The sequence below is a fragment of the Cryptomeria japonica genome, chromosome 9, assembly GCF_030272615.1.
Source record: "Cryptomeria japonica chromosome 9, Sugi_1.0, whole genome shotgun sequence".
NCBI lineage: Eukaryota > Viridiplantae > Streptophyta > Pinopsida > Cupressales > Cupressaceae > Cryptomeria > Cryptomeria japonica.
The window spans coordinates 569452738-569479675 of record NC_081413.1 but is presented as its reverse complement, the minus strand read 5'-3'; the positions used below and the strand labels follow the sequence as shown (position 1 = coordinate 569479675).

The 26938-nt window shown below is 37.2% G+C and overlaps 1 protein-coding gene across 3 annotated transcripts in view; it reads left to right on the top strand.

Annotated features, from left to right (window-relative positions):
- The first annotated feature begins 13723 nt into the window (after positions 1-13723).
- LOC131051283 (K(+) efflux antiporter 5) overlaps positions 13724-26938 on the top strand; it is a 133901-nt gene continuing 120686 nt past the window's right edge. Inside the window, exon 1 of one of the 3 annotated variants that reach the window (XM_057985729.2) lies at positions 13724-14227. In XM_057985729.2, coding sequence (XP_057841712.1) covers positions 14005-14227 — 223 coding nt within the window. In that variant the 5' untranslated portion in view covers positions 13724-14004. The remainder of the gene's footprint in view (positions 14228-26938) is intronic. The other 2 variants (XM_057985730.2, XM_057985728.2) reach the window with 2 other exon arrangements.

The following is a 26938-nucleotide window of genomic DNA, read 5'->3' as shown; positions in this document are numbered from 1 at the left end:
GAAGCATGCTTTTGTGGGTGAAAAAGTGTGTGGTTGAGAATGAGATGAATGAAAAAGTATATGTGTGATCCCTTCTTATAGTTCCAATATTTTTATGATGATGATGATGAGTTGAAGTGTTTGTGGATGTTTGATCTCCTACACTAGAGGATGGTTATCAACAAAGTCCTCTTTAGAATTTCTTGTTTTGATGTCTTTAACAATCGTGAGATAGGGTGTAGCAAAGTTTGTGTTTTTACAAACACAAGTTATGTAGTAATGAGAGGATGCACCCAGGAACTAGTTTTAACCCATCTAGATGTTTAGAAATGACTTTTAGGATGTTTGATCCTAGATGTAGAGAAACATGAGAAAGTAATTTTGTTGGTATGATAAGAAATATCCAAAAGGGCTAGGGATAAGACCTCTTTGTGTTGAGAGTTAAATGAACTTTTGATGTGTTTGGGATGAGTGTGAACCTTGAAACTTCTACTAAAGGACTAGAAATTTAATGATTGATTTTGGAAATGATTTTGAAGTGATAAAGATGGAAGAAAAAAATGTAGGAGGATTATGTAAACCTAGGAATCTCTAATAAGTGATTGTGGGTTGTGGAATGTAAGATGGAGGAATGCATTGACCATGATTGTGATGATATGATATAGCTCTTCTTTGAAAGAAAGCTTGTGATGCAAGTGGTTCTAATTCAAAGTCGTCAGTAAAACCATGACTAAAATTGTGATATCGATGGATAAAAGTGAGATGTTTCAACAACAACTTACAGTTTTGTGTAGGAAACTTTTTCTCTTTTGGGTTTTCTTTCCACTTTGCTTCTTTTTGTTTTTTCTATAAATTGGCATTTTGACGTATTTGTGAGATTTCCAAACATGAAGCATGGGTAGCTTTTTTTTGCAAGAATGTGTGAAGTTGTTTTGTTGAGATTGTTCCCCGGCGCGTTTGGGGTGTTTCAATTTGCTTGAATCCTTTGACAAGAATATATGTCAAGCACAAAAGCACATATTATTGCCTTTTTCAAAAATGACACAAAAGGTGTGGGTCTAAATCAACCCAATCATGAAATTTTTGACCCTGATAAATGTATGTATGTTTATAGGCCTAAAGTCGGCCCAAATTTTCACTGGTATGAAACAAGACGAAGATAACTCAAACACTTTTTATCCCTAAGGTAATGGCCAGTTGCGATATTTTCAGCCCACAACTTGACATTTCTTCGACTTTGGTACTACATACCTTATGTATCCCGCCGTAGCAGGTAAGGATGTGATATACTAAGTCTTGCGTGAGCATAACAGATAGGTGGTACCTATGATGGGGGAGTCACCACTTTCATTCAAGCTACAAGTAGCCTTTCAAAAAGCCTTGTTTCTAATCAAGGAATTATGTATGGTGAGTATCTTGAGAGCAAAACCATCTATGCTCTTGCACTAAAATTTTCACAAATATCCTCAATCAATAGAACAGGTGGACTTCTAAAATAAGAGGTGTCTATTAATGTTCGATGTCTTTAGACATAAGTTCATTCTGCAGTGACTCACTTAAGAGCCTTGTAACTCACAGTGGGGCCCATATGTCCTTTCGGCAAGTTACACTGTAGGAATAACTACACCCAAGGCTGCAAATTTCACTCTCACCTGATTTTTATAGCGGCTCAAAGGATTTACCGCACAAGGTTGTCCCAAGAGTGATGTGTCTCTTGGTAGGCCTCTCTTAAAAATAGAAAATTTAGAGTGTTACTAACACCTTTTCTCTTGCACCTAGGACCACGAGAGCCAAGGGAGAGGATAATGTGTGCTAGAATTGGGACCACTCTACAAATTTGCACCAGCATGCCAAACACAAAAGACACTTGTTCTTTTTAAGCTTTCATTGCAATGTGATCTATTTGCTACTTGGAGATATTGCTCGAACAAATATGGTGTTCATTTTAACCAAGATAAAAAATGTTTTGACACTTGACAAACTTTTGGAAAGCAAAACCTAGTCAACAAAAATAAAGTCGTGTAGCCTTTGTAGCAAAAAGGTAAATGTGAGGTTCTTTTTATGCACCAAATGAAAAGTTTGAGTTTGTTTTAGTTGCACCAAAAGACAATGGAGTTTATTTAATCCCTTTGTTTTGGAAAAACAAGAAAGATTTGATTCATTTTATGCACCAAAAATAAAAGTTGAGTTTGTTTTAGTTGCACCAAAAGACAATGAAGTTCATTTTATCCCTTTGTTTGAAAAACAAGAAAGATTTGATTCATTTTATGCCCCAAAATAAAAGCTGAGTTGTGTTTTAAGTGCACCAACAGACAATGAAGTTCATTTTATTCCTTTGTTTTGAAAAACAAAAAGGATTTGATTCATTTTATGCACCCAAAAAAAAAGTTGAGTTTGTTTTAGTTGTACCAAAAGACAATGAAGTTCATTTTATCCCTTTGTTTGAAAAACAAGAAAGATTTGTTTTAAACCAAAGAAATTAAAATGTTTTTTAAACTAACTCCTTCCAAAACTTGTAACAAGTTGTTAGACTTACAAAATCCACTCAAAAAGTTAGGCAAAATGGTGGGCTTGACAAGCCTAAAACTTCATTTTTCTTACAAAAATTAGCTCTCTGCCCGATACAAAAGCACTAATCTAGCACAGGGTTTTAAAGTGCCAAACAGAGAGAAAAAGCGCTACAACATGACAAAAGCTCTAGAAAACTGAACATAAGTGCTGGAAAACCGAATAAAAGCGCTATTTCTAAATTTTTAGACTGGTAACAGGGCGCTAAATCACACTACAAAAGTGCTAAAACTTGTGAAAAACGCTATTTCGGGCGACGAAAGCGCCAAAACTCCGTCTGTCGCCTGTGCGTGAAAATCTATAAATTTAGAATGGTTAGTTAAAAAGTAATCAGAAGGTTGCGTGTTCGATTCACGTTAGGTTCACCAAATGATGTCGTGAAAATGGGGACAAGGCAAAAACATAGTTCAATGTTAATAAGTCAGTTCCAACCCAAAAAACCAAAACAAAGAACTAAAAACCATTCCAAACATATCAAAAGAGATTTCAAAAAATATGAAAGAAGTTTTAACAAAACAAAAGAAAGGAGAAGAGCCTCCCTAAGATGCTTCCATGATGCCTTTTGATGCTTCTCCCTTGTTTCTCCCCTCTCCAAGTCCCAAATGAGTGTAGCTCTCAGCTTTTAGCACTATCCATGGATACCATATGGAGATTTAAGATGGTTGTAGATGATAAACAAATGCTTATGCAAGTGTAAAAGGGTTGCTATGAGAAATATCTCTAATATCTATGTGAATTTCAGTATAATAACAATGCTCTAATGCTCTTAATGCCTTTTTGGGCTTGGGGAATGAGGTCCTTTTATAGGAAAAAATGTTGATTGAATGGATAAGATTGAGTGGACTTGTGAAGGGTCAAGATTGATGGGTTTAGGATCCATGTGATGGATTTCAACTCAATCCCATGATGACAAGTGCCAACATGAGATGGCTTGAGAGGAGAGAGAATGAACATTTAATGCCTGAGGAGACATGAGGGTAGCCTCATGTGGGTTGGGTTATTGGATAAATCTATTATCCAAGGGATAAACTCTTGTGCAAGAGTAAAAGAGATAACAATGGTAAAAGCAATGAATGCTTGAAGAGACCTATGAGTTAAAGGATGGTCGAGTTAGAGAGAAAGTCTCTAACCAAAGGTTAAGTTTGAGTTAACCATTTATGGTCATGTAAGAGCCTTTAATGGTTTTAGAAGACTTTTGATGTTAGATTGTTGGAGACACAAAGCCTTTAATGGTTATTGAAGACTTTTGGGTTGTTTTGAGAAGTGACCTTTCTTAAGGGATGTGCAAATGATTAGAGAGGGAGGTTAGGCTAATTAGAAGGGGTTAGAAGAGTCTAGAAGGGGGTTAGAAGAGCAAGTGGGTGAGGATAAAAGGGGGTTTTAATTAAAATTTAATTCCTTTATTTAAACTCAAATTATGCAACTTGTATTTGTAGGAGAATGCAAGTGGGAGGGTTTTAGGGATTTTAAATAAATATTTATTTATTTAAATGTGAGAGAGAAGATTTTAGGGATTTAAATAAATGTTGATTTATTTAAATGCGAGAGAAGATTTGAGGGATTTAAATAAATGTTGATTTAATTAAATGTGGAGAGGGGTTAATTAAATAAATATGCTTTATTTATTTAATTAATTGTCAGAACATGGTTTAATGAATTAAATTAAATAATTTATTTAATCAATAGGAGAAGAGGTTTAAGATGAATTAATTAAATATTAATTTAACTATTGTTGATCGATGGTTAAATAATCAAATAAATACTAAGTATTCATTTAATTAAGTAGATAGATTTGGGTGTCTACAGATTGTATACAAGGTGCACACCTCTTGCATATGAGAGAATCCTTGAGCAAACAAACAACTTCACACAAGGAATGGCATCATATCATAAGCAAACACCACTCAACAAAGAATAAGTGGATCCATAGAAAGGATATAAAAGATCAATTCCCCCCAACCATAGGAAAAAAGAGAAGAATTACACAACCTCAAAAGAGAGATAACACATGAGCAGATGTAACACTTCAATCAAAGAAAAAGGTCCTAAACAAGGAACACATATGTACTCACATGAAGGAATATTCAATGTGAGAAAAGACATCAAGATATGCACAGTGCAACTATAAATAAGAGGTAATCTTCGAAAAGGAGAGAGAGAGTTGAATATACCATCCATACCTCACAAGCAAGGAGACAAGGAAGAATTATATTGCTGCCCAAGTATGAATAGTATTGAAAAAGCATCACCACTTATGGCAAAGAGTCCCCAATGAAGTCAACTACTAGTGTCATAGGGTGGAGAGAAACATGATGAGGTGAATGAAGTGGTAAGACACTACCTTTTTACCAAGAAAAATTGCAAGATTAATTGTAAGAGCTATGCGAGCTCGATAATATTGTTCTTGAACAAATGCTTTAAAAGCTTTACAATTTCCAAGAGAATGGGAATAAGAATGATGGAAAGGGCAATACTCATCGCATTCTCAATTCTTATAACTATATTTTATAAGAGGAAAAACAACATTCTTATCATGTTTCCATTTCCAATAGATTTTTGTAGCTAATTTATCTTGATTGTCAATAGGGGTAGGTCTTGTCTCTTGAGATGTAGGACAAGGTTTGATAGAAGGAGAAGGATTGTCTTCTATGATTTTGATAGTTCCATTATTAATGAGTTATTTTATTTCGTTTTGAAAATCAGGACAATCATTTGCATGATCATGATCATTGGTTTGATGATATGAGCAAAAAGGATTATTTGATGAAGAAGTACCTTTAGATGGACAATAGAGTTTATGTCTTGCAAAATACTCCCTAAGCTTCTGAACTTTAAGAAGATCATCCATAAGGGAATGATGAGGATGTCCTAGACCTTTTGTACATGCTTGTGAAGGAGAGTTTACAGAGACCTTGATTTCTTGTTCATATTTTCCAAGTCCTTGTCCACTATAACCTTGTTTTTAAACTATATTATAACCATTCCTATAAGAATGTTTCAAATGTGAAGAAGAAGGACCATGCATTATCATGAATTTCTTTAAAATTGGTAGTGTGAGGACACATGTAGGGATCAAAGAGATGATTGGATGAAGAAGTGATATCCTTTGTAAGGAATTTATCCTTTTTATCATCATTATTCATATCATCTTTGATAGGTTGGGAAGGAGGGTAAGGCTTCATCCTTGCTTATTGTAGAGATCATTGATAGGAGTATTGGTTCTTTCCTCATTCACATTAGACATCGTAGGAGAGGTACAAGTGTTAGCTTTGGCAATGTCATCTCTAGGATTATCATTGTCTACCAAAGCCTTTATGTGATCTATACTATTGGCTTGATGATAATTATAATGTATTCATCACTTGTTGTCATTGATGAAACACTCTCTCACACATATATGTTTACTTAGACTACTGGTGTAGCTTCAATTGGTTTACACTACCAACCGATATGTTTAAGGTCTATCTCTAACCGGTACTTTGTGTCAACCGATACGTGCCTAAGAGATAACCTGTGGTAACACTAAGTCGACATCAAAGTGAAGATAGAGTTGAAGGTGAAGATCAAGTGGAAGATTCCTGGACAATGATTCACTAGTTTTATTCCAACCAGTATTGATTGCACTAACCGGTATCTGAATTTGTGATGAGTTACCAACGCCATTTGTTTGGCGGTCATTTTTGTGATGAGTTATGTTCACTTGTTTAGATACACTGCACCTAGGAAATTGTGTTCCTATGGCCGACATAAGATATGCATGTCTATTTAAAGACATCTTAGTGAATTATTTGAAAATAACACATAGAGAGTTGTTATGTGGAAAAGCTTTTGTTGAAACGTGATAAGTGTTAAGATGAAGAGTAGTGTTGAATGTACTTAGAATGATTTGATCAAGCAAGTTTGTGATACTCAGAACAGATCAAATCTTTCTTGTTGTTTTCTAATCATTACAATAAAATAAAATCCCCTAACCGGGTAATCTCTAACAAGCTTCATTGTGCAAATCCTCTAACAAGGTGATCCATTAGTTTGGATTCTAAAATCCTCTAGCAAGGTTACTCTTAACAGGGTATAAGCTTCTAATCAAGCTTGGGATCTCTAACAAGATTCACTCCTAGTAGATCTCTTCATAAGACCTTAACCGGTCAGTTATCTATTACTGCAGATAGTTAACTTGTGAGTTCCATCTCACCGTGGTTTTTACCTATTTGGGGTTTTCCACGTATAAACACTTGTGTTATGGTGGATGTTCTACTTTATGTGGATGTTGTTATTTCATTTTGGATAACATGTATTTTGTTTAACTGCTTGGTCAAGTTCATCTACCGGTTAGTGTTTAAAGTTGTGTGTGTTTTGGTGTCACTGATTCACCCCCCCACCCTCTCAGTGCTTTTCAAGACCATCAATTGGTATCAGAGTGACTCAGAGTGTCCTAACCAAGAAGGAACCAACACCTAAAATATCTAAGAAGAAGGAGAGTGCACCAAAGAATAGGAATATGAAACTGATTTTGCAACCAGAGTCTGAGGGTACAGATTCTGAAGAAGAACCTAAGAAGAAAAAAGCAACCGGTAGAACACCTAAGAAGGTAAAGGTAGTGCCAAAGGCAACTACACCTATAGACATTGCCACCTACAAACTCGACACAACATTTGAGAGAACAATGAAGTCATTGGGAAAAAGCAGGTTTGACAATGTCAAAGAACATTATGATTCTTTTACTGAAGATGAGAAGAAGCAAGTACTTTAACAGGTACTAACCTACTTGGGTCGTTACAGTAGATTTCCACATGATTTGGAGAAAGATATTTCAGTCTCTTTGTATAATACTTTGTTAGATAAATGGGAAGAAGCCATTCAATTAGAAAAGAAGATTTTTGATGAAGTATTTGTATAGTATTTTCCCAATCCATCATCAAATGGGATTAGTGCTTTAACTGAGGAATACAAAGCATATTTTGATTTTAAAGTAAGAAGACTGAAGCTTCTAAATGGAAAAAGGTCAGTTGTTGAGTCTAAGACACATTAGCTAGCCTGTATAATCAAAAAGAGGGAAAATGTCATCCACTCAAGCAGTAAGGATGATACCACCGAAGATGTTCCTCGACTAGAAATGGATGAAGAGGAAATTGTTCAAGCTGACGTTGTCTATCCAACCAAGAAGAAGGATGATTCCATTATTCTTGTTGATGAAGATATTCAGGACACAATAGACCTATCTGGAGACATTACTGCACCAGATACGAATCCTCCTACAATCACAGAAGTACATATTACATCAAGTGATCAATCGGCTAATCAACTAAAAGAGGTCAGTGAACCAGCAACTAAACAACTGGAGAAACCCCAATCTCCACCGGTCATTGAGACTACTCAAAAGGAGTCTACTGAGGAAGCCATTACTCAGCAAATAGAAGATACAACGGAGAAGAACATAGAAAGAGCCATCATTAAGAGTACACCCCCTGAACCGGCAAAGCCAGAACTACTTGATGATGATGATGATGAAGACTCTTGAAGTATTTCAGGACCTATTGACATTCTTCAGAGAGCCTACTCCAGTGCAGAAGCTATTCTTGCTACTCCTGAAACCTGCATGCTAGATTCAATGGAAGAATTCTATTCTCAATTGCTATCTACCTTTGAGTACACATACAACATACTAGAATCATGAAAGAATGCTCTATCCCAGATGAAGCAGAATTTCAATAATATTTTCATGAGAATATCCAATGCATGAACTTGTTTAAAATTGTAATATATGATGAACACTTTGATACAGATTTTCTATGTATATGCATATATTTTACTTTATCATTTTGGCATTGTTGTCAAAGGGGGAGTAATAATATGTATGTGTGTTTTTTAAAATGTTGTATTTATGCATGCATTAAGGGGGAGTATTGCATTAAAAGGGGAATATGAGTAAATATGTGAATATGTTGTGTATGCACACTTAGCGGTATTGTATTACTCTAAAATTTTCTAAGTGTTGCCATCAATGCCAAAGGGGGAGATTGTTGGCTTGATGATAATTGTAATGTATTCATCATTTGTTGTCATTGATGAAACACTCTCACACACATATATGTTTACTTTGACTACCGGTGTAACTTCAATTGGTTTACACTACCAACCGGTATGCTTAAGGTCTATCTCTAACCGGTACTTTGTGTCAACCGGTATGTGCCTAAGAGATAACCCATGGTAACACTAAGTCGACACCAAAGTGAAGGTAAAGTTGAAGGTGAAGATCAAGTGGAAGATTCCTGGACAACGATTCACTAGTTTTATTCCAACTGGTATTGATTGCTCTAACCGGTATCTGATTTTGTGATGAGTTACCAACACCGTTTGTTTGGTGGTCATTTTTGTGATGAGTTATGTTTACTTGTCTAGATACACTGCACCTAGGAAATTGTGTTCCTGTGGCCGACATAAGATATGAATGTCTATTTAAAGACATCTTAGTGAATCATTTGAAAATAACACATAGAGAGTTGTTATGCGGAAAAACTTTTGTTGAAAAGCGATAAGTGTTAAGATGAAGAGTAGTGTTGAATGCACTTAGAATGATCTAATCAAGCAAGTTTGTGCTATTCATAACAAATCAAATCTTTCTTGTTATTTTCTAATCATTACAACAAAATAAAATCCCCTAACCGGGTAAGCTCTAACAAGCTTCATTGTACAAATCTTCTAACAAGGTGATCCATTAGTTTGGATTATAAAATCCTCCAGCAAGGTTACTCTTAACGGGGTATAAGCTTCTAATCAAGCTTGGGATCTCTAACAAGATTCACTCCTAGCAGAGCTCTTTCTAAGACCTTAACCGGTCAGTTATCTATTACTGCAAATAGTTAACTTGTGAGTTCCATCTCACCGTGGGTTTTACCTATTTGGGGTTTTCCACGTATAAACACTTGTGTTATGGTGGATGTTCTACTTTATGTGGATGTTGTTATTTCATTTTGGATAGCATGTATTTTGTTTAATTGCTTGGTTAAGTTCATCTACTGGTTAGTGTTTAAAGTTGTGTGTGTTTTGGTGTCACTGATTCACCCCCCCTCTCAGTACTTTTCAAGACCATCATATACATGTAATGAACATGTTCTTAAAAACATCATCATGAAGCCACACATAACATGGATAAAAACTTTGAGAGATGATTTGCAAGTAGGAAATATCTTTGAAACCCTAAAGATGCAATATGCAAGAGTACTATGAATGAAAAAGAAGTCATGTAAAATGAAAGAAGCTATTATCCAACACATGATTGTGATAAATGTAACTAAAAAACAATGTAATCATATGTGAAATGGCAAACAAATCAGATTTAGTAAATTCCATTATGAAAAACCCTAAATTAAATCCGAAACACAATTGAAAAATTATGCAACTCACAAGTCAAGTTTATATAAATAAATTAGGGATTTTATGAAATTAACCACTAAATTTATGTAATTTAATTGAAAATATGATTTATGAGTGTAAAATTTAATGTTTAGATGCCTACAAATCAGATTTGAGACCATAAATTAGAAATAAACATGCAAGGACTCGGGTTCACAAAAATGTAATGGTGTAAATTTGGAAATAGGGTTTTGACAAATAAAACCATTAACTAACCAAATTAACCATACATTGAAAGAAGGGGCTAAATCCAATAGATCTAGCCGTAATTTGATTGAAAAGAGGGCTACGAATACTGATCAGATTTACCAATTTGTGGGTCTCCTTCTTTCTTAGTTGAAATTGGATAATAGTTTCGAAATTAGGGTAAAAGTATGAATAATTGAACCCAACTGTAAAAAACAGACTGCTATAGATATCCCATGGAGCCACACACTGAGATTTGGGCAAACAAGATATTTAGAACCCATTCACAAAAGTTTAGCCTGATTTTTTGGGATCGGGTAGTACAAATTCGCCTTGGTCCTCCAAAGTTTCCTCTGTCAAAAGTTGAACATGTTCGTCATCGTCGACTTTACCAAAATTCTCGAGTATAGCTCCTGAGCCAATTCATGCACATAGAAAGAAAGGAAATAGGGTTGTGGATAGGGGTTTGCCTTAAGTCAAACCTTAGTTTAGGAATTAACCTTGAATGAAATAATGCAGATACTAAATTGAATTCTAAGGAGACATACCTTAGATTTGCAATTGTCGATAGAAGGATTGATGATGCAATGCTCTTTGAATGTAATAAAAAATGTTGAATGTAATGGCATGACAAACACATAAATATGAAAAGCTCTAAACACACGCACATGCTTGCATGAAGAGTGATGTAACTTTGCTCCGCAATGCTTGAAGGATAAAATGTAGCCTTTAATATCTGAAAATACTTGATGATGAATGCTTCAGAGATGCACAAATATTATGGATAGATAACCAATGTCAAAACAAATTGATATGATGTCTTTATATAGGGTTCCCTAGGTAAATTACCAATTAGATCGACTTCCAATGGTCAAGTATAGATACAGTGACCAAAATCCATTAGGGAGATAAAGAACCTACCCTATTTCAATTTGGGCCTGTTTAAGGGGGACTAGGGCATTTTGGGGTGCCCTGGTCCAGACCAAGGTACTCCATGCTCTGGTCCTCCAATAAACAGGACTTGCCAATCAACAAATAAGGAAGGGACCTCCAAGATGGGGCCTATTTAATGGTGTTCATGACACCAAGGGTTGGAAAAGGAGCCAAAACGGACCTAGGGAGGGGATGGACATGGGACATGCTATAATAGAAGCACAAATATGAGGTGTAAATTGGACATGTTACAATTTACGATACTACAAGACCTAAAACCATTTTCACATAAACATTGGAATACAAAAGAACCTAAAGGAGTGATCGTCCTCGACTAACTCTTGTAAAAGAAAGTCAAGTGATACTTCTATGGTTTCTATTCCTTTGCTGCCATGGAAGTGGATATGCAAAGTATATGAGTGTAAAACTACGATGAAAGTACAAAGAAAAGTGAATTTAAAGGTACTATAACATACTAATAGATAACAACAATGAGACAACAAGTATATAAATGAAAGGGGGACCTATGAGTGCACCTGTGATCAAAATATAGGGTAGAATTGATGGGACCAACGCTAGACACCATGGTCTGCTTAGCTATGATCTGGGGATCTAGATTATGATGCAAACTAAGTTGAAACCCTAAAATCTAAGACCGAAACCCTAAAATCTGAGACTGAACTAGGAGAACTAAGGCATTGGGTGCCTTGGTCTTGGGACAAGGGCATTGAGCACCCTAGTATTAGGACAAGGGCATTGGGCACCCCGGTCCTTCAAAACTAGGTTGAACTCTTGACAGTAAACCTACATCTATTTCTTGAGATTCTCTAGAATCTTCCCTCTTTGTCAGATACCTGTTACTGCACCCATAGACACAAATTCTAGGGTTTTGGCTATATAGGGGTTTGTCTTAGTCAACTCCCTTGTTGTGGTGATTTCCACCTCCATAAATAGAAGGTATTGTAACTAAAATGTGTGTGCGCTCTTGAATCTTATGTGTATGTAAGATTGCTATGAGCTAAATGCCAACTAGAGTTCTACCCAAGCGTGTTAGAGAAAACCCTAAATGATTATAATGAAAATGCTTTAAAAGACAATTAGCATGCAAATCTAAAGCAATAATGTAAGTCTAACAACTAATGTGATGCAGATCTGAACCTCAATATAGAGGCATAGGAACAACATGAAATCATACCAAATCCTTAGGAAGAGGTACAAGCCAATCAATAGTTGATGATTCCCTTATTACCCTTCAATGTTTGTTGAAACTTCCCTAGTTGATGAAGACTTGATAATGGATGAATTTGCATATCTAAAACTTCACTTACAAGCAATACTTTCACTCCACAAGGATCTCTTCTTGAATTTGCCAGATAGATCCCTAAAATGGGGAAAGGCTTGCCTTAAATATGAAACCCTAGGTTTAAATTTGATGAAAAGCCAACCTAGAAATGATATAATTTGACATGAAGTGGGGTTTGAATTATAAAAGACAATCAGATTATCCTCCTAAAATTTGGAGAAAAAAGTGCGAGACTGAGTAGTATATTACCTGGTCCTATCATTTTTTTTTCAAATTTCTAGGGATGTGAGATAATAGGATTTCAATGCCAAATCTAGCTTAGCGGCTCAAACCACAATGTGTAGAAATGTGAGATGTGCTTTGAATATTGAAATTAGGGTAAGATTAGAATTAAATAAAAAGAGGCACACCTAAGATCAAGGGCCCAATTTTATGATATGTGAATTGATGAGAGAGGACTTAGGTTTAATTAAATTATTAATTAGATGCCTTAAGAAGTTCTATAATGAAAAACACAATGGGACACACTAAGGTGAGTGCTAACTAAGCATGGAATTGGACAACCTAATTGAGGGTGTACAATTTACGATGCTATAAATACATAATTATTTAATCAACAAATGTGACTAAGATGACTAAATTCAATTACTGTAATTAATCAAATTTAGGTATCTACAACACCACTCACAAAACCCATTCTGGGACATTCAATTGTCCACAAATGGCTCACAATTAGTTATTTTGTAGTCCTAAATGAGCTACAAAGTCTCTCCTAAGACAAAATTTCTCTGCTTATTTGTAATGTATCTCTACAACATTTCCATAGAACAAACAACATTGTAGGGGTGTAAAATGTCTTAAGTAGATATGTCTAGCAATAAGTATAAGCATGCAAGAGTGTGTAGAGAACAAAGACTAGTGATGAAGAGAAGGATAAAACGTCCTTGGTGGTAGAAATAAATGTCAAGTGAGACAAGTTGAATGCATTTTATACCATACCGTTGTAAGTACACCTTATATTAACTTCTTGTACATATACCACTTATAACTAACATTATGTTATTCAATAGCTCATGGTACAAAAACAATTTTAACAAATTGAATGCCATCCATAAAATTATAAAAAAATTAAATTACAAGTAAAAATATTTATATTTATTACACATTAACTAACCACCATATCACTTTAGAGTGTTTATATGCCACCCATTTCTCAAGCATCACCATGAGAAGCTCTACCCCCCACTCTCCCAAAGTCCTTAATTAAGGTATCGCCATTTTCTTTTTTGGCTAAATCAACATGCAAGGCCACTTGGTTAATTGGCTTCTTGATTAGCTGATCTATTTAGGTCAAACTACAAGATAATTGGAAAAGTGAATCATGCATAGCATCGGAACTGTCCTCTCCAGGGACCCACGATTTGGAGTGATGTAATTTTAGCGAGGCAAGTAGGTAAAAGAGGAGCGGTAGCACAATTACATTGGCCCCTGTTTATTTGGCTTCCACACCAAGCAGAGCCTGGAGGTTTGCAGACACAGTTATTGATTGTAACAGAAGACATGTGGGCACGGTGTTGAAGCTGAAGCTCAATCGCCTCCTCCTTTTGACATGATTGCAGAAAATGAAGACGAGGATGATTTTGTGGTTGGTGTTGGTGTTGGTGGCCATGCCGAGCATGACTGTGAAGGGAGAAGCCTCGGAGAGTTTGGACAAGGAAATAAGGGAGTCGTTTGCAAAGGCGATCAATGCATCGGCAATTCCCCCTGGCAGCAAAGAAGGGAGCATTGCAGACATGTTCGATCGCGCTCTTGAGAAGGAATTCTCAGAGAAGGAGCAGTCTCAAGGTACGCCCGAATTTCATAACAAGAGTTCCATCTCTCTTTCTCTCTCTTATTGTACACGTTTCTGTGAATTAGGACCATTTTTGTGAAAATGCCGTATTAGGAATTTCAGATCGGCTGAGCAAAATCTGGATATTTGTTTGTAAAGACAACCAATGTTCTAATCACAAACCCTTTTCAGTCCTACTTTCACTTTTGCAGTTTCCCGGGTCATGCTTCGGCTACATTATTTTCAATGTTACCATACACGTGGTGACAAGTCGAATGCAGTTGCGTGATTCTGTAGACTGCTATATTGATTTTATTTTTGAAATTTAGATGGCGGGACGTCTCAAATGCACTGCCGCAGATGAATTCTGTAGTAGCTAGTACCTACCGGTTGCAGGAGGCCTGAGAAGGCAATCGCCATGACACAAGGCAATTGGTAGAAACCCATTAATCACATTGTCTATGCTTACCTAACAAGAAGGTTTGCCCTACCTGATTAATTTAAATATCCTCAATAGGACATTTATTGGACACACATTTTCTCCCTACTCTATGGCGAGGTGAATTTGTACAAGACAATAGTTCTCTTTTCTAAATACAGTGCTTGGTAGCAGTTGTTTCATACTCATAATTTATTGTGAATGATATCATTGATAGTGTTTGTGTCAATGGTACGCAGAGACACATCCTCTGCCCTCTTGCAGGTGACCCTGTACCGGGGACACCTCAGAAATGCCCCCCCACTGTTCCCTAACCTTCACCTCGGCTAGGAAACATCCTGGAAACACATAGGAAATTCACAGGAAATATTGGGCATGATCAGTTGTTCCCCCTCTCGTAAGGAAATTTTTTTTTATAAAAAATTGCCCTGTAATAGGCAATTCAGATGCAATTGTGGTTGGTGGCCAAAACTTCATGATTTTCTGTTCAACCAGGCATACCACACCCCCGGATTCTTACTCACAACAGATGTAAAATAGATCAAGACAGTGAATTCCTGAATTCTTATTTAACAAATTAACAGACATGAGACAGCTCTGACAATGAAGGCAGAAAATTAGTTACAGCATGTACTGGAATCATATGACTGGACATATGCATACGGCAGACAAAGATGAATGTGAGGGAGCACTGTTTTGCAGCTAAGCCAAGTTGATCCCGTGTAAAGATAAAACCGCCCCCTTAAAGCAGAGATGCCCTGTGTGCTAACCCCTGCAAATTTTATGACTTGTGCCTTAGTTGCTGAAGATTTAATAGTTATTGCCCTGTCAATTGGTGTATCAGGGGATTGAGAAGGCAAATCGAAAGTCATATATTAATATTCCACAATCCAACTGTCATTATTGTAAGAATAATCAATGGGAAGAAAAAATTCGGATATTTTACTCCAGCTTTTAAAAATTAATGATCTGATTTTCACTTTGTTTTCAGTCATTAGAGCTATTATCTGGTACCCTTGAAATGCATGTGAAATATAGGAAAAGTGATCCTAGACTAACATGTGCGTTAGCCTAGGATCAATTCCTTCTCCCATACAACATTAGAATTGTGAGTGGGCTTGGTTTGCTGTCCATTAGGAAGAGCCATGCTTTCCTACTCACACTTCTATTGATTGCATGCGATTGGAATTGGTTGAGTGTGTGTAAATGAACTAAATCTGACCGAATATAGCAATTGGAACTTGAAAACACAAAATAGTAAAGAAGATAGTAGATAAAGACACAATGAAGAGCCTGGCATTCAAATTTGGAGTTGACTGTGCTGGGTAGAAGCGTTGGGCACCCATGTTTGAAGGCGACGGAGCCTCGGAAGATCACCGAAAATGGAATTAGGAAGCTTTGCACGTTTGCCTCCTGAAAATCTTGGTCAAACTGGCAGGACAGAGGTGCTAGACATCCTAGTCCTAGGGTTTTGCATGATCCGAAGTTTGATTACACTTGTCTCTATTTGCTCTGCCCGTTTGTACTTGTCTCGTAGTCGGATCTGAATCCACACACACAGAAAACAAGGAAAAATGGTTGTGCTGTATAGGGGCTTGCCTAAGTCAAACCCCGTGTTGGTGTTCCCACCTCCACAACAACGATGATGAAAGAGAGTGCGTGCCCTCGCAAGGACAGAGGCTGAATCAATGACAAGTGCTGAAATGACAAGATTACCTTAGGTATGAAACCCTCTCAAGGAGTTCCGCATAAGGAGGTGATGCAATGCTCTTTGGAAGTCCTGCAAATGTTAGTTCATTAACATAGTGATAATAATAAATGAGAAGCATGAATCATTACTTGAGTCTAGAATGCTTTTAGTTTGCTGCTGTATAGTTTGATAGCTCATTCCTTGCATGATTGCTCTAGATTGGATTGGATTAGATTGTAATGTTAGCCAGACCTTATAAAGAATAAAAGATGCTCTTTATATAGGGATCACAAGGTTATTTCAAGTATAGGCCGACAAATAACGATCAAATGCAAAGAGTGGGACTGAATCACGAAAGGTAAAGGCCAACACTTGCAAACCCCAAATTTGAACTCCTTTTGGCGGGACTAGGATGCTGAGTGCCTGGGTCCACCCAGAATGGGGCCTTTGAAAGGGAGAGCCAAGTATCGGAGCCCTTAACATAGGACTTATTCTCGGATTTTGTGTTTGATGATGATTTTGAAAAATAAATTGAATGAATGATTCAATAATCGGATAATCTATTCAACAATATACAAGCGTATATAAAGAGATTACAAGGACGACGTTCTAAATTAAGAACAAGTCGTTTAAAGTGAACTACTAAAAAGCTAAAAGCTAAATAAAGCTTAAAAGCTAATTAACTAAAAAGAAAAAGCTAAATGCTAAATAAAGCTTAAAAGCTAATTAACTAAAAAGCTAAATGACCATTAAACAAGGAACTAAATATAGGTGACTAAAATATAATTAAATATTGTAGGCACATTAGTGAAGTTGAGCATAAATGGTCTTAAAATGAACCAGGGGAATGCAAACTAAAGCAAGTGTCAAACGGAGCGTGAAATTGTTAGGGTAAATAATTTACGACACTACAACATGGTAAGCTTTAACCTCCAATTGTGACAGCCGGCATTGGATTCATCACAATTAAATTGTCAAACTATCCGTGGAGATATTTGTTATCTTTCCTGTTCTTGAGTTAAAATTTTGTTAAAAAAGGAAACCCAATTGCATTTGATGCATAAGAAATTCCAGTGGAAGTGAAAATCCAATTACTTTAATGCATAAGAAATGTATGGGGTATAATTGGTGGACTGAGTTGAACCCTACATAGCAAGACAAATAAATAGAATAAGCCTACATAGCAAGATAAATAAATAGAATGACAAAGATAATGAGTTTGAATCTATCATTGGGCTTGGGATAGCAGCGTTTGTGTTGTGCCATCTAGACCTAATTAAAAAAATCAAAAGATGTATTATGAAATGAATAGGCTACATTGTTCAAAAGGCTGGAATGTAAAGTTCTCTTTCAAACAACCTCAGGCTTAAAATGTTCAATGTTTCAGTTTGTTAATTTATATGTGAACTCATATGGATTATCAACTCAACTCTAATTTTTCATAATATGTCTATACAATGAATACAGTGAATGCCTCACCATTTGAATATGCAGAATTTTCCATATGTTTAAATATCCCCTATTCTTTTAATTGTCATCCCTTGTGGTCCCTTATAAAAGGCCTGCTGTCTCATGCCATAGTGGAAACATGTTTCCCAGTTTCTTGCTGACCCTGTCCCATAAACTTGGTGCAACTTAGGTGTGTGTAGAAGAGTGAATAGTGAATGGAGGGTAAAATTCCTTTGACCAAGCTTATTTGGCATATACTTATAAACGGTATTCATTGAAAAGGAATTTCAGAAGCATTTTAAATTGAAAGGAGATTGTGCATCTATGGTTGCAGTGCAACTAAACAAAAGATTCAAAGAGGAACACGTTTTCTCTGTTGTTCAGAATTATAGCTGTAGGACTTCTGTCTTGGCAAGGGAATTAGAGGTAAGAGAGGATGAATTTGGATTATGTTAAGAGTGTACCACAGATAAAATGTTAGATTTACATAATGTGAATTGGTAGAAGATTATATAAGATTAATTGAGCCAGTTTCTTGTAAGCAACCAAATTAGAATTTTTCAAAAAATATGTATGTAGGACAAAAAGGAAGGCTCAGTAATGTATGATTAAAACAGTAAGGCTATGAGGTTTAGATATTGAATATTGGAATTTTGGAACTGGATGTATTCTATATGGCACAGCAGAACATGCTCCTTTCAAAAATTTCAGTTGACTATTTTCTTCTTACCGACAAAGATGCAAATATTCTTAATATAGAGGAATAAAATTGGCAGAAGAGGGTGTGGAGGGATCACATCTTACTCAACTGCAGATATCACATCATGATCAACAAGCATTTTGTACATTCACTGGTGTTGGTGTTGGAAATAAGCCACACCCGGACCGACGATGGACTGGTCCAAGAGGGGCTAGTAGCTCGGTGGTAGAGCACTCCAGCAGCGTATGGAAGGTCCTAGGTTTGAGTCCTAGCTGGTCCATGTCTCAACATGGTATCAGAGCCAGGTCCATGCTAGGAGCCCCAAGCACACGAGAGGTGTGGCTTAAGGGGGGGTGTTGGTGTTGGAAATAAGCCACACCCGGACCGACGATGGACTGGTCCAAGAGGGGCCAGTAGCTCAGTGGTAGAGCACTCCAGCAGTGTATGGAAGGTCCTAGGTTCAAGTCCTAGCTGGTCCATGTCTCAACAACTGGTACATTTGAATATGCCTATTTGTTATGTTGCTTCAATGAGCATTGAACAACACTACAAAAGAATTGAGATACAGGGCATGGTCTTCAGACAACGAAAGGAAAGAATTTCTTAAAATTTTCAATCAAGAATGTGAAAGGGAGATTTCATCCTTCCAAAAGATTTAAGACACGAGTCATGACCTTAAGACAACAAGGGGACAGAATATATATATTTTTTTCAATCAAAAATATGAAAGGAAGAAATCATCTTCTCTAAAGAATTGAATATCGAGACATGAGTCACAAACATGAGAAAACAAGAACGCAGATTCATTTTTCAGTCTTTAATTGAAAGGGAGAAATCTTTTTTGCAAACTTATAGCATTAGAACAAAAAACAAGTTAAACCTTAGCGAGTATTGATTCTCTGTCCTTAGGAAATTCTCACAAAGTCCCTTTAATTTAATATAATCCATGAGGATACTGCAAAAAATCTGTGGGGAAGAAATATTAAAAACATTAAGTTTTTGAATTAACCATCTGTAATGAAGAGGAAATGTAGATTTTTAGTGCTGAAATGCATTTAAAGCATAAAAACAATGTGTTGGCCTAATTTACAATTTTTTCTAAACATAACGTAGTTGCTATTGATATGAGACTTAGATCATCAACCCATCAGTCTAGATGGCAATGTCATAGAATCTATACAATCAAGGAAAATTTAGAGAAGTCAAAATGTACTGTTTTGAATGGTTAATTTGGGCAAGTCAACAGTCTCTTGGCATCTTTGGAGCACATGGGGGCTACAATCCCCAACAGATAAGGCGTTCAAACCCGTGGCTGCAGCAGCCCAGCAGGGGTAGAAAGTCTGTGAGCATGCTGTCTCAGCGAGGCTTTGAATTTGGGTGGCTGCTGTAACAGCACCAGCCCAATACCATTGCACTATGCCATAGCAGAACAGAAGTCAGAATACTAAGTTATGGAATCTATACAATCAAGGAAAATGTAGAGAAGTAAAACTAATATGTTTTGAAGTCAAAATGAGAATTTGGATTGAGTTATAGCCTTATAGGCAATAATACAAAGGTACTTGGCCATGCTTGTAAATGAGTAATTACATAGACAAATCAATCAAAATTCTTGCAGTGGGTGTTATATGATAAGGCCGCCTGCATGCAGAAGACTCTGCATCTATTTACCTACTGCAAGCCCTGACATAGGGGAACAACAATAAAGTCAAATTTGCAGTAATATGCTTTACTGAAATGATATTTTAAAACCAAAGAAAAATAATATAGGGTGCATGTCCAACATAAAAGAACATGATAAAATCAATTAGGATGTTTCAAATTGTTTCTCTGAGTCTTGGGGATGGGGAGACATGGTTTTGTGGTTGTGTTGATGTGTTTTTCATGCACATGCGAACACAGAATAAAATACCAAGGTATCTTATCCTCTCTTGAACAAAGTTTCCCCGAATGCTGAAGATTTCGCCGAAGGATCAATCAAGGCAACTCCAAGGTTCTTATATGTAGGTTCTCTACTTGTGGATAAGCTCTTGCGGTATGATGTGATTATGCTGGAATCACAAGGGGACTTACATTCGACTGCCTGAGCATATGATTTGCTAGAACTCAAGTCCTATCTACTGGCTGGAAGATAAAGAAATATCAAAAGATGAAAGGTTCAGAAAGCCTACTCTAAGACCTAGAATGCTAGAAGATGGATGAACGACTAGGTGGAGTTCTACTGGGCTGGGTCTTACCATCAAGCTGAACAGTTCAACACCAACTCAATGCGATCTTCTAAGGGATGCTTTGAATATGTTCAAATTGTACATTGATCACCATTCAAGATAATGCATGAACAATAGACGTGTAACGACTTGAGATTAAGCTCATTCTATGCCAGTTGACCAAGCAGGGCGCACTTACAGTTAGCAAGAGGCTAGTGGTTTGGACTAGGTGGATTCCACGCGAGTGCATTCAATAACTTCCTTCATTCAATCTAATTATTTACCATCTAATACGAAGATTCAACAAGAGACCATGCATATTGCAAAGAAACGACACATTTCACCATGATTTCAATGAAAATGGGGTTTATTTACAATCAAGGGCAACAATTTCTTGCCTTGTCCTCCTAATCTACTCTAATTGCTATTCTATTTGCTATTCTATTTTCTTAACTATTAACTATTGGCTATTCTCTCACTATTAACCTTTACAAATGAAGAGCCAGAGCTTTATATAGAGAGCTCTTTACAATTCAATGGCTCTGATTGATTTACAATCAATGGCTAGGATTACAAGATAGAAACCCTAATTAGGGTTTGTTATAACAAACTTCCTTAGCCAATGAAATAATTACATTCAATGAGTGTGGACCAATAGGAAGCAGGGGTAGGTGCCTCGAAGTTTGTGCCATCACTGGTGAGTCAGGTACATTGAATCTGGGCATGCTGAGGTGGAGCTATCTGACTGGAGGAATAGTGACTAGGATGCCACTTTGTCCGATTGCTTATGCTTGGTTGAGCTTCTTCTGTCCTTGATGTGATGAATGATATATCTCCATGACTCCCATGTGCTTGATGAAGCCTCCTCACTGTCAAGTTTTCTTTCTCTGGTAGCTCACCTCTGGTAGCTCATATCGCCTTAAAGTGCTTGTAAGATCCTTCTTCTCAGTCATCATGTGGTTCCTTTGTGTGGCGAAATGAAGGTTTTGGAGATAGCTTGCAACTCCTCAAGCACTTGTAGTCTTCCAACGCTTCAAAACACCTTGAGTCCTCCTTTATGCATTTGGAATGTCCTTGGTGATGATGGGCTTGGAATAGGTCGTCCTTGTCATGGCCTGATCTCCTTCATCTGCAAAACAAACCAAAAGATGATTAAGTGCACATGATATATTTATCTTAACATGGCATTTCTTACCTTAAATCATCAACAAAAGGCATTAAAATGAAATTTGCTTTAGGTTCCTCTCTAGAGACAGGCCCTATAGGAATTTCGCTCTGGACCCTTTGGAAGGGTCAGGAGCAATTTTTGCTATTTTGCTCAATTAGACCTCATTTTTAACATTTCACAATTTTGGACTTAACCTTCAAACCTCCTCCCATCATGATCTCATAACTAGCCCTTTGCCCAGCTCAAACAAGGTGAAAAATAGGGGTTTCAAAGGATTTCGCTCTGGACCCTTTGGAAGGGTTAGGAGCGATTTTTGCTATTTTGCTCATTTAGACCTCATTTTCAACATTTCACAATTTTGGACTTAACCTTCAAACCTCCTCCCATCATGATCTCATAACTAGCCCTTTGCCCAACTCAAACAAGGTGAAAAATAGGGGTTTCAAAGGATTTCGCTCTGGACCCTTTGGAAGGGTCAGGAGTGAAATTCATGATTTGGTCTAAATTTCATCATTTCCTTACTCCAAATTGCCTCCCAAGACAAGCATACACCAAGGCCTAGGAATCTATCTTTTGATCTCAAACATGAGCAAACTAGATGATTTTGAGAATTTCGCTCTGGACCCTTTGGAAGGGTCAGGAGTGAAATTCATGTTTTGCTTGTTTTCCCTCACTTAGCTTCATTCTTCATCCCTTAAGTCATTAAGAACAATTCTTTGGGCTTCAAAATTGTTTGGGAATGCACTAGCTTGTAGATTGGAGCAAAGAATAGTGTCTTATGAAGAAATTCGCTTTGGACCCTTTGGAAGGGTCAGGAGCGAAATTCCTATTTTAGGTTGAACTCCACCTTCTTCTTACCTTGCTTTGCCATGATTCTCACCTTTGGATTCCTCTCTCATGAAGACCACACTTGCTTGACCCCAAAAAAGGCCTGAAAGGAGAAATTCGCTCAAGACCATGGCCAAGGACAGGAGCGAAATTCAAGTTTTAGCTCAAAATCTTCACTTTTGGTGGTCACAAGCTATTCAAAGGCATGCCTAGGGGTATCTTCAAGCTCAATCCACCTTGATCAACGTTTGGCTTAACACAAAATTGGAAGAAACAGGATATTTTGAGAATTTCGCTCTGGACCCTTTGGAAGGGTCAGGAGCGAAATTCAAGATTTAGGCTTGACTCTTCATTTCTTCAACTCCAATCTTCTTTGCAAGGCAAATATACATCACTCCACTTCCATCCACGCCATAAGAACCAAGGTTTTGACCTCATCTAAAGAGAAAGTAGGTGTTTTCAAGAATGTTGCTCTGGACCCTTTGGAAGGGTCAGGAGCGAAATTCATATTTTAGACAAAATCTTCCATCTCCTTCACTTTCAATCACTTCCTAAGGCAAGAGTATATCGATCTACCCCCACTATGTCCAAGGAATGAGGATGTTGGCCCAAACAAGGAAGAAAATAGTGTTTATGAAGAAATTCGCTCTGGACCCTTTGGAAGGGTTAGGAGCGAAATTCTTGTTCTAGGTTGATTTCACACTTTTCCATTCAATCCACCTTCAAACTTGATCAAACTCACCTCTCCTCGCCATCCACTTAGCTCAAAATCCTCACTTTTCAATGTCTTAGGCAAAATAGAGTGTCAAATTGAGGATTTCGCTTTGGACCCTTTGGAAGGGTCAGGAGTGAAATTTCTATTTTGCGTTGATTTTCACTATTCCATCACCTCAATCCACCTTTCAAAGGCAAGAACACATCAAAGTCTTTCCAACCATGCCTTAGAAGTCCAAAAACTTGGCCATAACAAAGAGGAACATAGAGGCAATGAGAATTTCGCTCTGGACCCTTTGGAAGGGTCAGGAGCGAAATTCATTTTTTGAGCTCATTTCTCACTTCCTTTCTCTTTTCCATGCTTTGGACATAACTTCTCAAGCCTCCTTCAATCATCATCAAGTGAATTTGCTCCTTGAATTGGGGCATTTAGTTCAAGATTTTGTGAAGAAATAGGGTTTACAAGAATTTCGCTCTGGACCCTTTGGAAGGGTCAGGAACGAAATTCACCCTTAGGCTCAAATCTTGACTTCATCTCCCACATTTCTTCATCCAAACAAGTGAATTGCCTTCAATAATACCTGGGACATGGATTGGTTCATAGTTTTGGGCAAGGTAGAGTCTCTTATAGAGGAATTCGCTCTGGACCCTTTGGAAGGGTCAGGAGCGAAATTCCTATTCTAGCCTTAATTCACCTTGAAATTGACTTGACTTTGCCTTAGACCCAACCTTTTGATGCATTTCCTTCCATATCCTTGCAAATTTGCTCAACCACTCTTTAACTTAGGTGAAATCTTAGGTCCTTTGTGAAATTTCACTCTGGACCCTTTGGAAGGGTCAGGAGCGAAATTCACATTTATGCTCAAATTCCTTAGCTTTTTATCACTTGACTTTGTCTTGCACAACAATTTTCTCTTCACTACGCCATAAGGACAAGGTTTCTTATGCCAATTAGGACTAGGAAAGAGAAATTCGCTCTGGACCCTTTGGAAGGGTCAGGAGCGAATTTGGTGAATTTGCCTTAGACATTACTCAAGCATTCAAAGTTTTCCCTCAATCACATTGGTCATACTTCTAACAAAGCACCTTGAGGGGTTTCTAGCTCAAAAGAATTGAATTACAAAGACATCTTAGCCATTTCGCCCAAGTACCCCTGGAAGGACAAGACCTATCCTAGAATTTCGCTCTAGACCCTTTGGAAGGGTCAGGAGCGAAATTGGTGAATTGGGCTAGAATTTCTCATTTTCCCTTCAACTTTGCCCCTTTTACTTGGTTGTTAGATCGTTCCTACATCCTAATCAGGTCCATTCGTCTTCAAGGTGATATCATTTCAATGCTTTTGATGACAATTTAGGTGTCCCCAAAGGATAAATAGGTTAGCTACTCATCAATCAATGCCCAAGACTTCATCACTCATCAATTTGACCTATCTCAGACCCCCAAATATGATATTCACTCACAAAGCTTCACTGACTTCCTCGAACTCAGACCAGACACAAAAGCAAAACTTGAACTAAGGACGGCCTTTAAAGAAACCCTGACCTGGAGCATTCACTGACTCACCCTAACTCAAGCAGAGCCTGCTATCTTAGTGATCCCTTTGGCAATACTCAAAATGCAAAGGCTAATAGACAAGAACCTAAAAAACCTAGAAAACAAACCCTAGAAAGCAAAAAGTAGGGGTCCCCATTTACAATGGGGCGATGTGTGAAATGGTCACAACAGGTTGGCAAAAAGTTTTCCCAGATATTGGGGTTGGCAGGGGGATATGGTTTCGCGGATGGCAAAAGTTTTCACAGATTTTGGGACTGGTGGGGGTGTTATGGTTTTGCAGATGGCAAAAGGTTTCCCATATATTGGGCTGCGGGGTGGCAGCTCGTATATACTATGTAAAAGTTAAATATTTGAAGTGAAAGAAGTGCTAAAATTTATTTTAAGTACTAACTTTATTCAGATTACATGAACAAGTTTTGAAAAATTAGAATCCATTGATCTAATGATTAATCTGATGCAGCGATATTCATATCATGTCATGTCTGTTGCCTATTGGCTGTTGAGTTAATGATATGGTAAATTATGCACCTGCTGTAACTGTGGTAAATCTCCCAGAAGTCTGCAACTAAAAAATGAACATAGATATGGATTCTGAAATGCCATTAAAATTTGAACCTGAAATTGCAAAAAAATCCAAATTAATCTGATGCAGTGATATTCATATCATGTCATGTCTGTTGCCTGTTGACTGTTGAGTTAATGTTATATGGTAAATTCTGCACCTGCTGTAACTGTGGTAAATCCCCCAGAAGTCTGCAACTAAAAAATGAACATAGATATGGATTCTGAATCGCCTTTAAAATGTGAACCAGAAATTGCTAAAAAATTCAAATTCAATCTGTGGTTAAAATTTAGTGCAGAACCCCAGATTTGAAAAATTTAGATGTGAATGAAAGAATTGAATTCTGCAATAACAGAATGCAAACAAAAATTGTAGGTTTAGGAGTTTCTGGGATAGGGCATTGTTGGGCCCTTCATTTATGTTTTAAATGGTTCTCTTAGTTTTAGGTCTTTTTAAATGTTTGCGCCATTTTTAGTTCAGGCTGTCGATGGACAAACTGTCACCTCCAGTACATTGAGGGACATCCTGGTGAGGGAGGGTAGGGTGTTCCTTGATGTTTCAAAAAACGTGGGTGTCCCTGGGGACTCTCTGGGACATTTCACTTTAAAAAAGGAAATTGGGCAATGCTTCAGAACTCTGCTGTCAATTGCTGATCCCATTTGAATTCAAGTTTTATTTATATACCTTCATCTTTATTTGGTGGACGGTTCAACAAGTTTTCCAAGCTCCACTCATAACACAGATGTGGTCTGCACAACAAAATGTATTTCAACTCCACCTTGTGCATTAGATGATGAGCACTTTTGAGCAACTCAAAGGACAATAGAGGATCATTAATTCCATTCCCTTTAGTAGCCCGATTGTCCAATCTGCTTTTAAGTTGGGCACCAAGACATACATTCCCCATTTCGATGGTACAATTCATGGATTGATTTGGATGCTTGGATTTGTGGTTTTGAGTATCTACTTCAAGATACAATCTAATCTCACTATGTCAGAAAATATCATGATCGTTGAGGTCATTTGAAATTTTGAAAAACTAATCCCTTACTTGGTGAGGTCCAAAATTTTAGAAGCTCAGATTGTCTAGTAATTAAGACTTGGAAAGAGTTCAAAACAACTCTTGTGGCATTATTTTATCCTCATGTGTAGGTAGAAAAGCTATTGGCAATTTGGTTTCATCTTCATGAAAAATCAAGTCAATGTTTGCAATAATACATTGACATCAATTGGCCATCCATCAAGTTTGAAGTGCTTGATCCTATTGAGGTCCTTCGCATCAAATTCATTTTAGGGGTCTCATGACTGTTTCCTCATTTGTGAGAGGAATAGAGCTCTTCAAAATAATTCCTTAGAGCATGCAGACTAACTTGCTCTGAAGGTGGAAGCCAAGCAACAAAAGAAGAACTTAGAA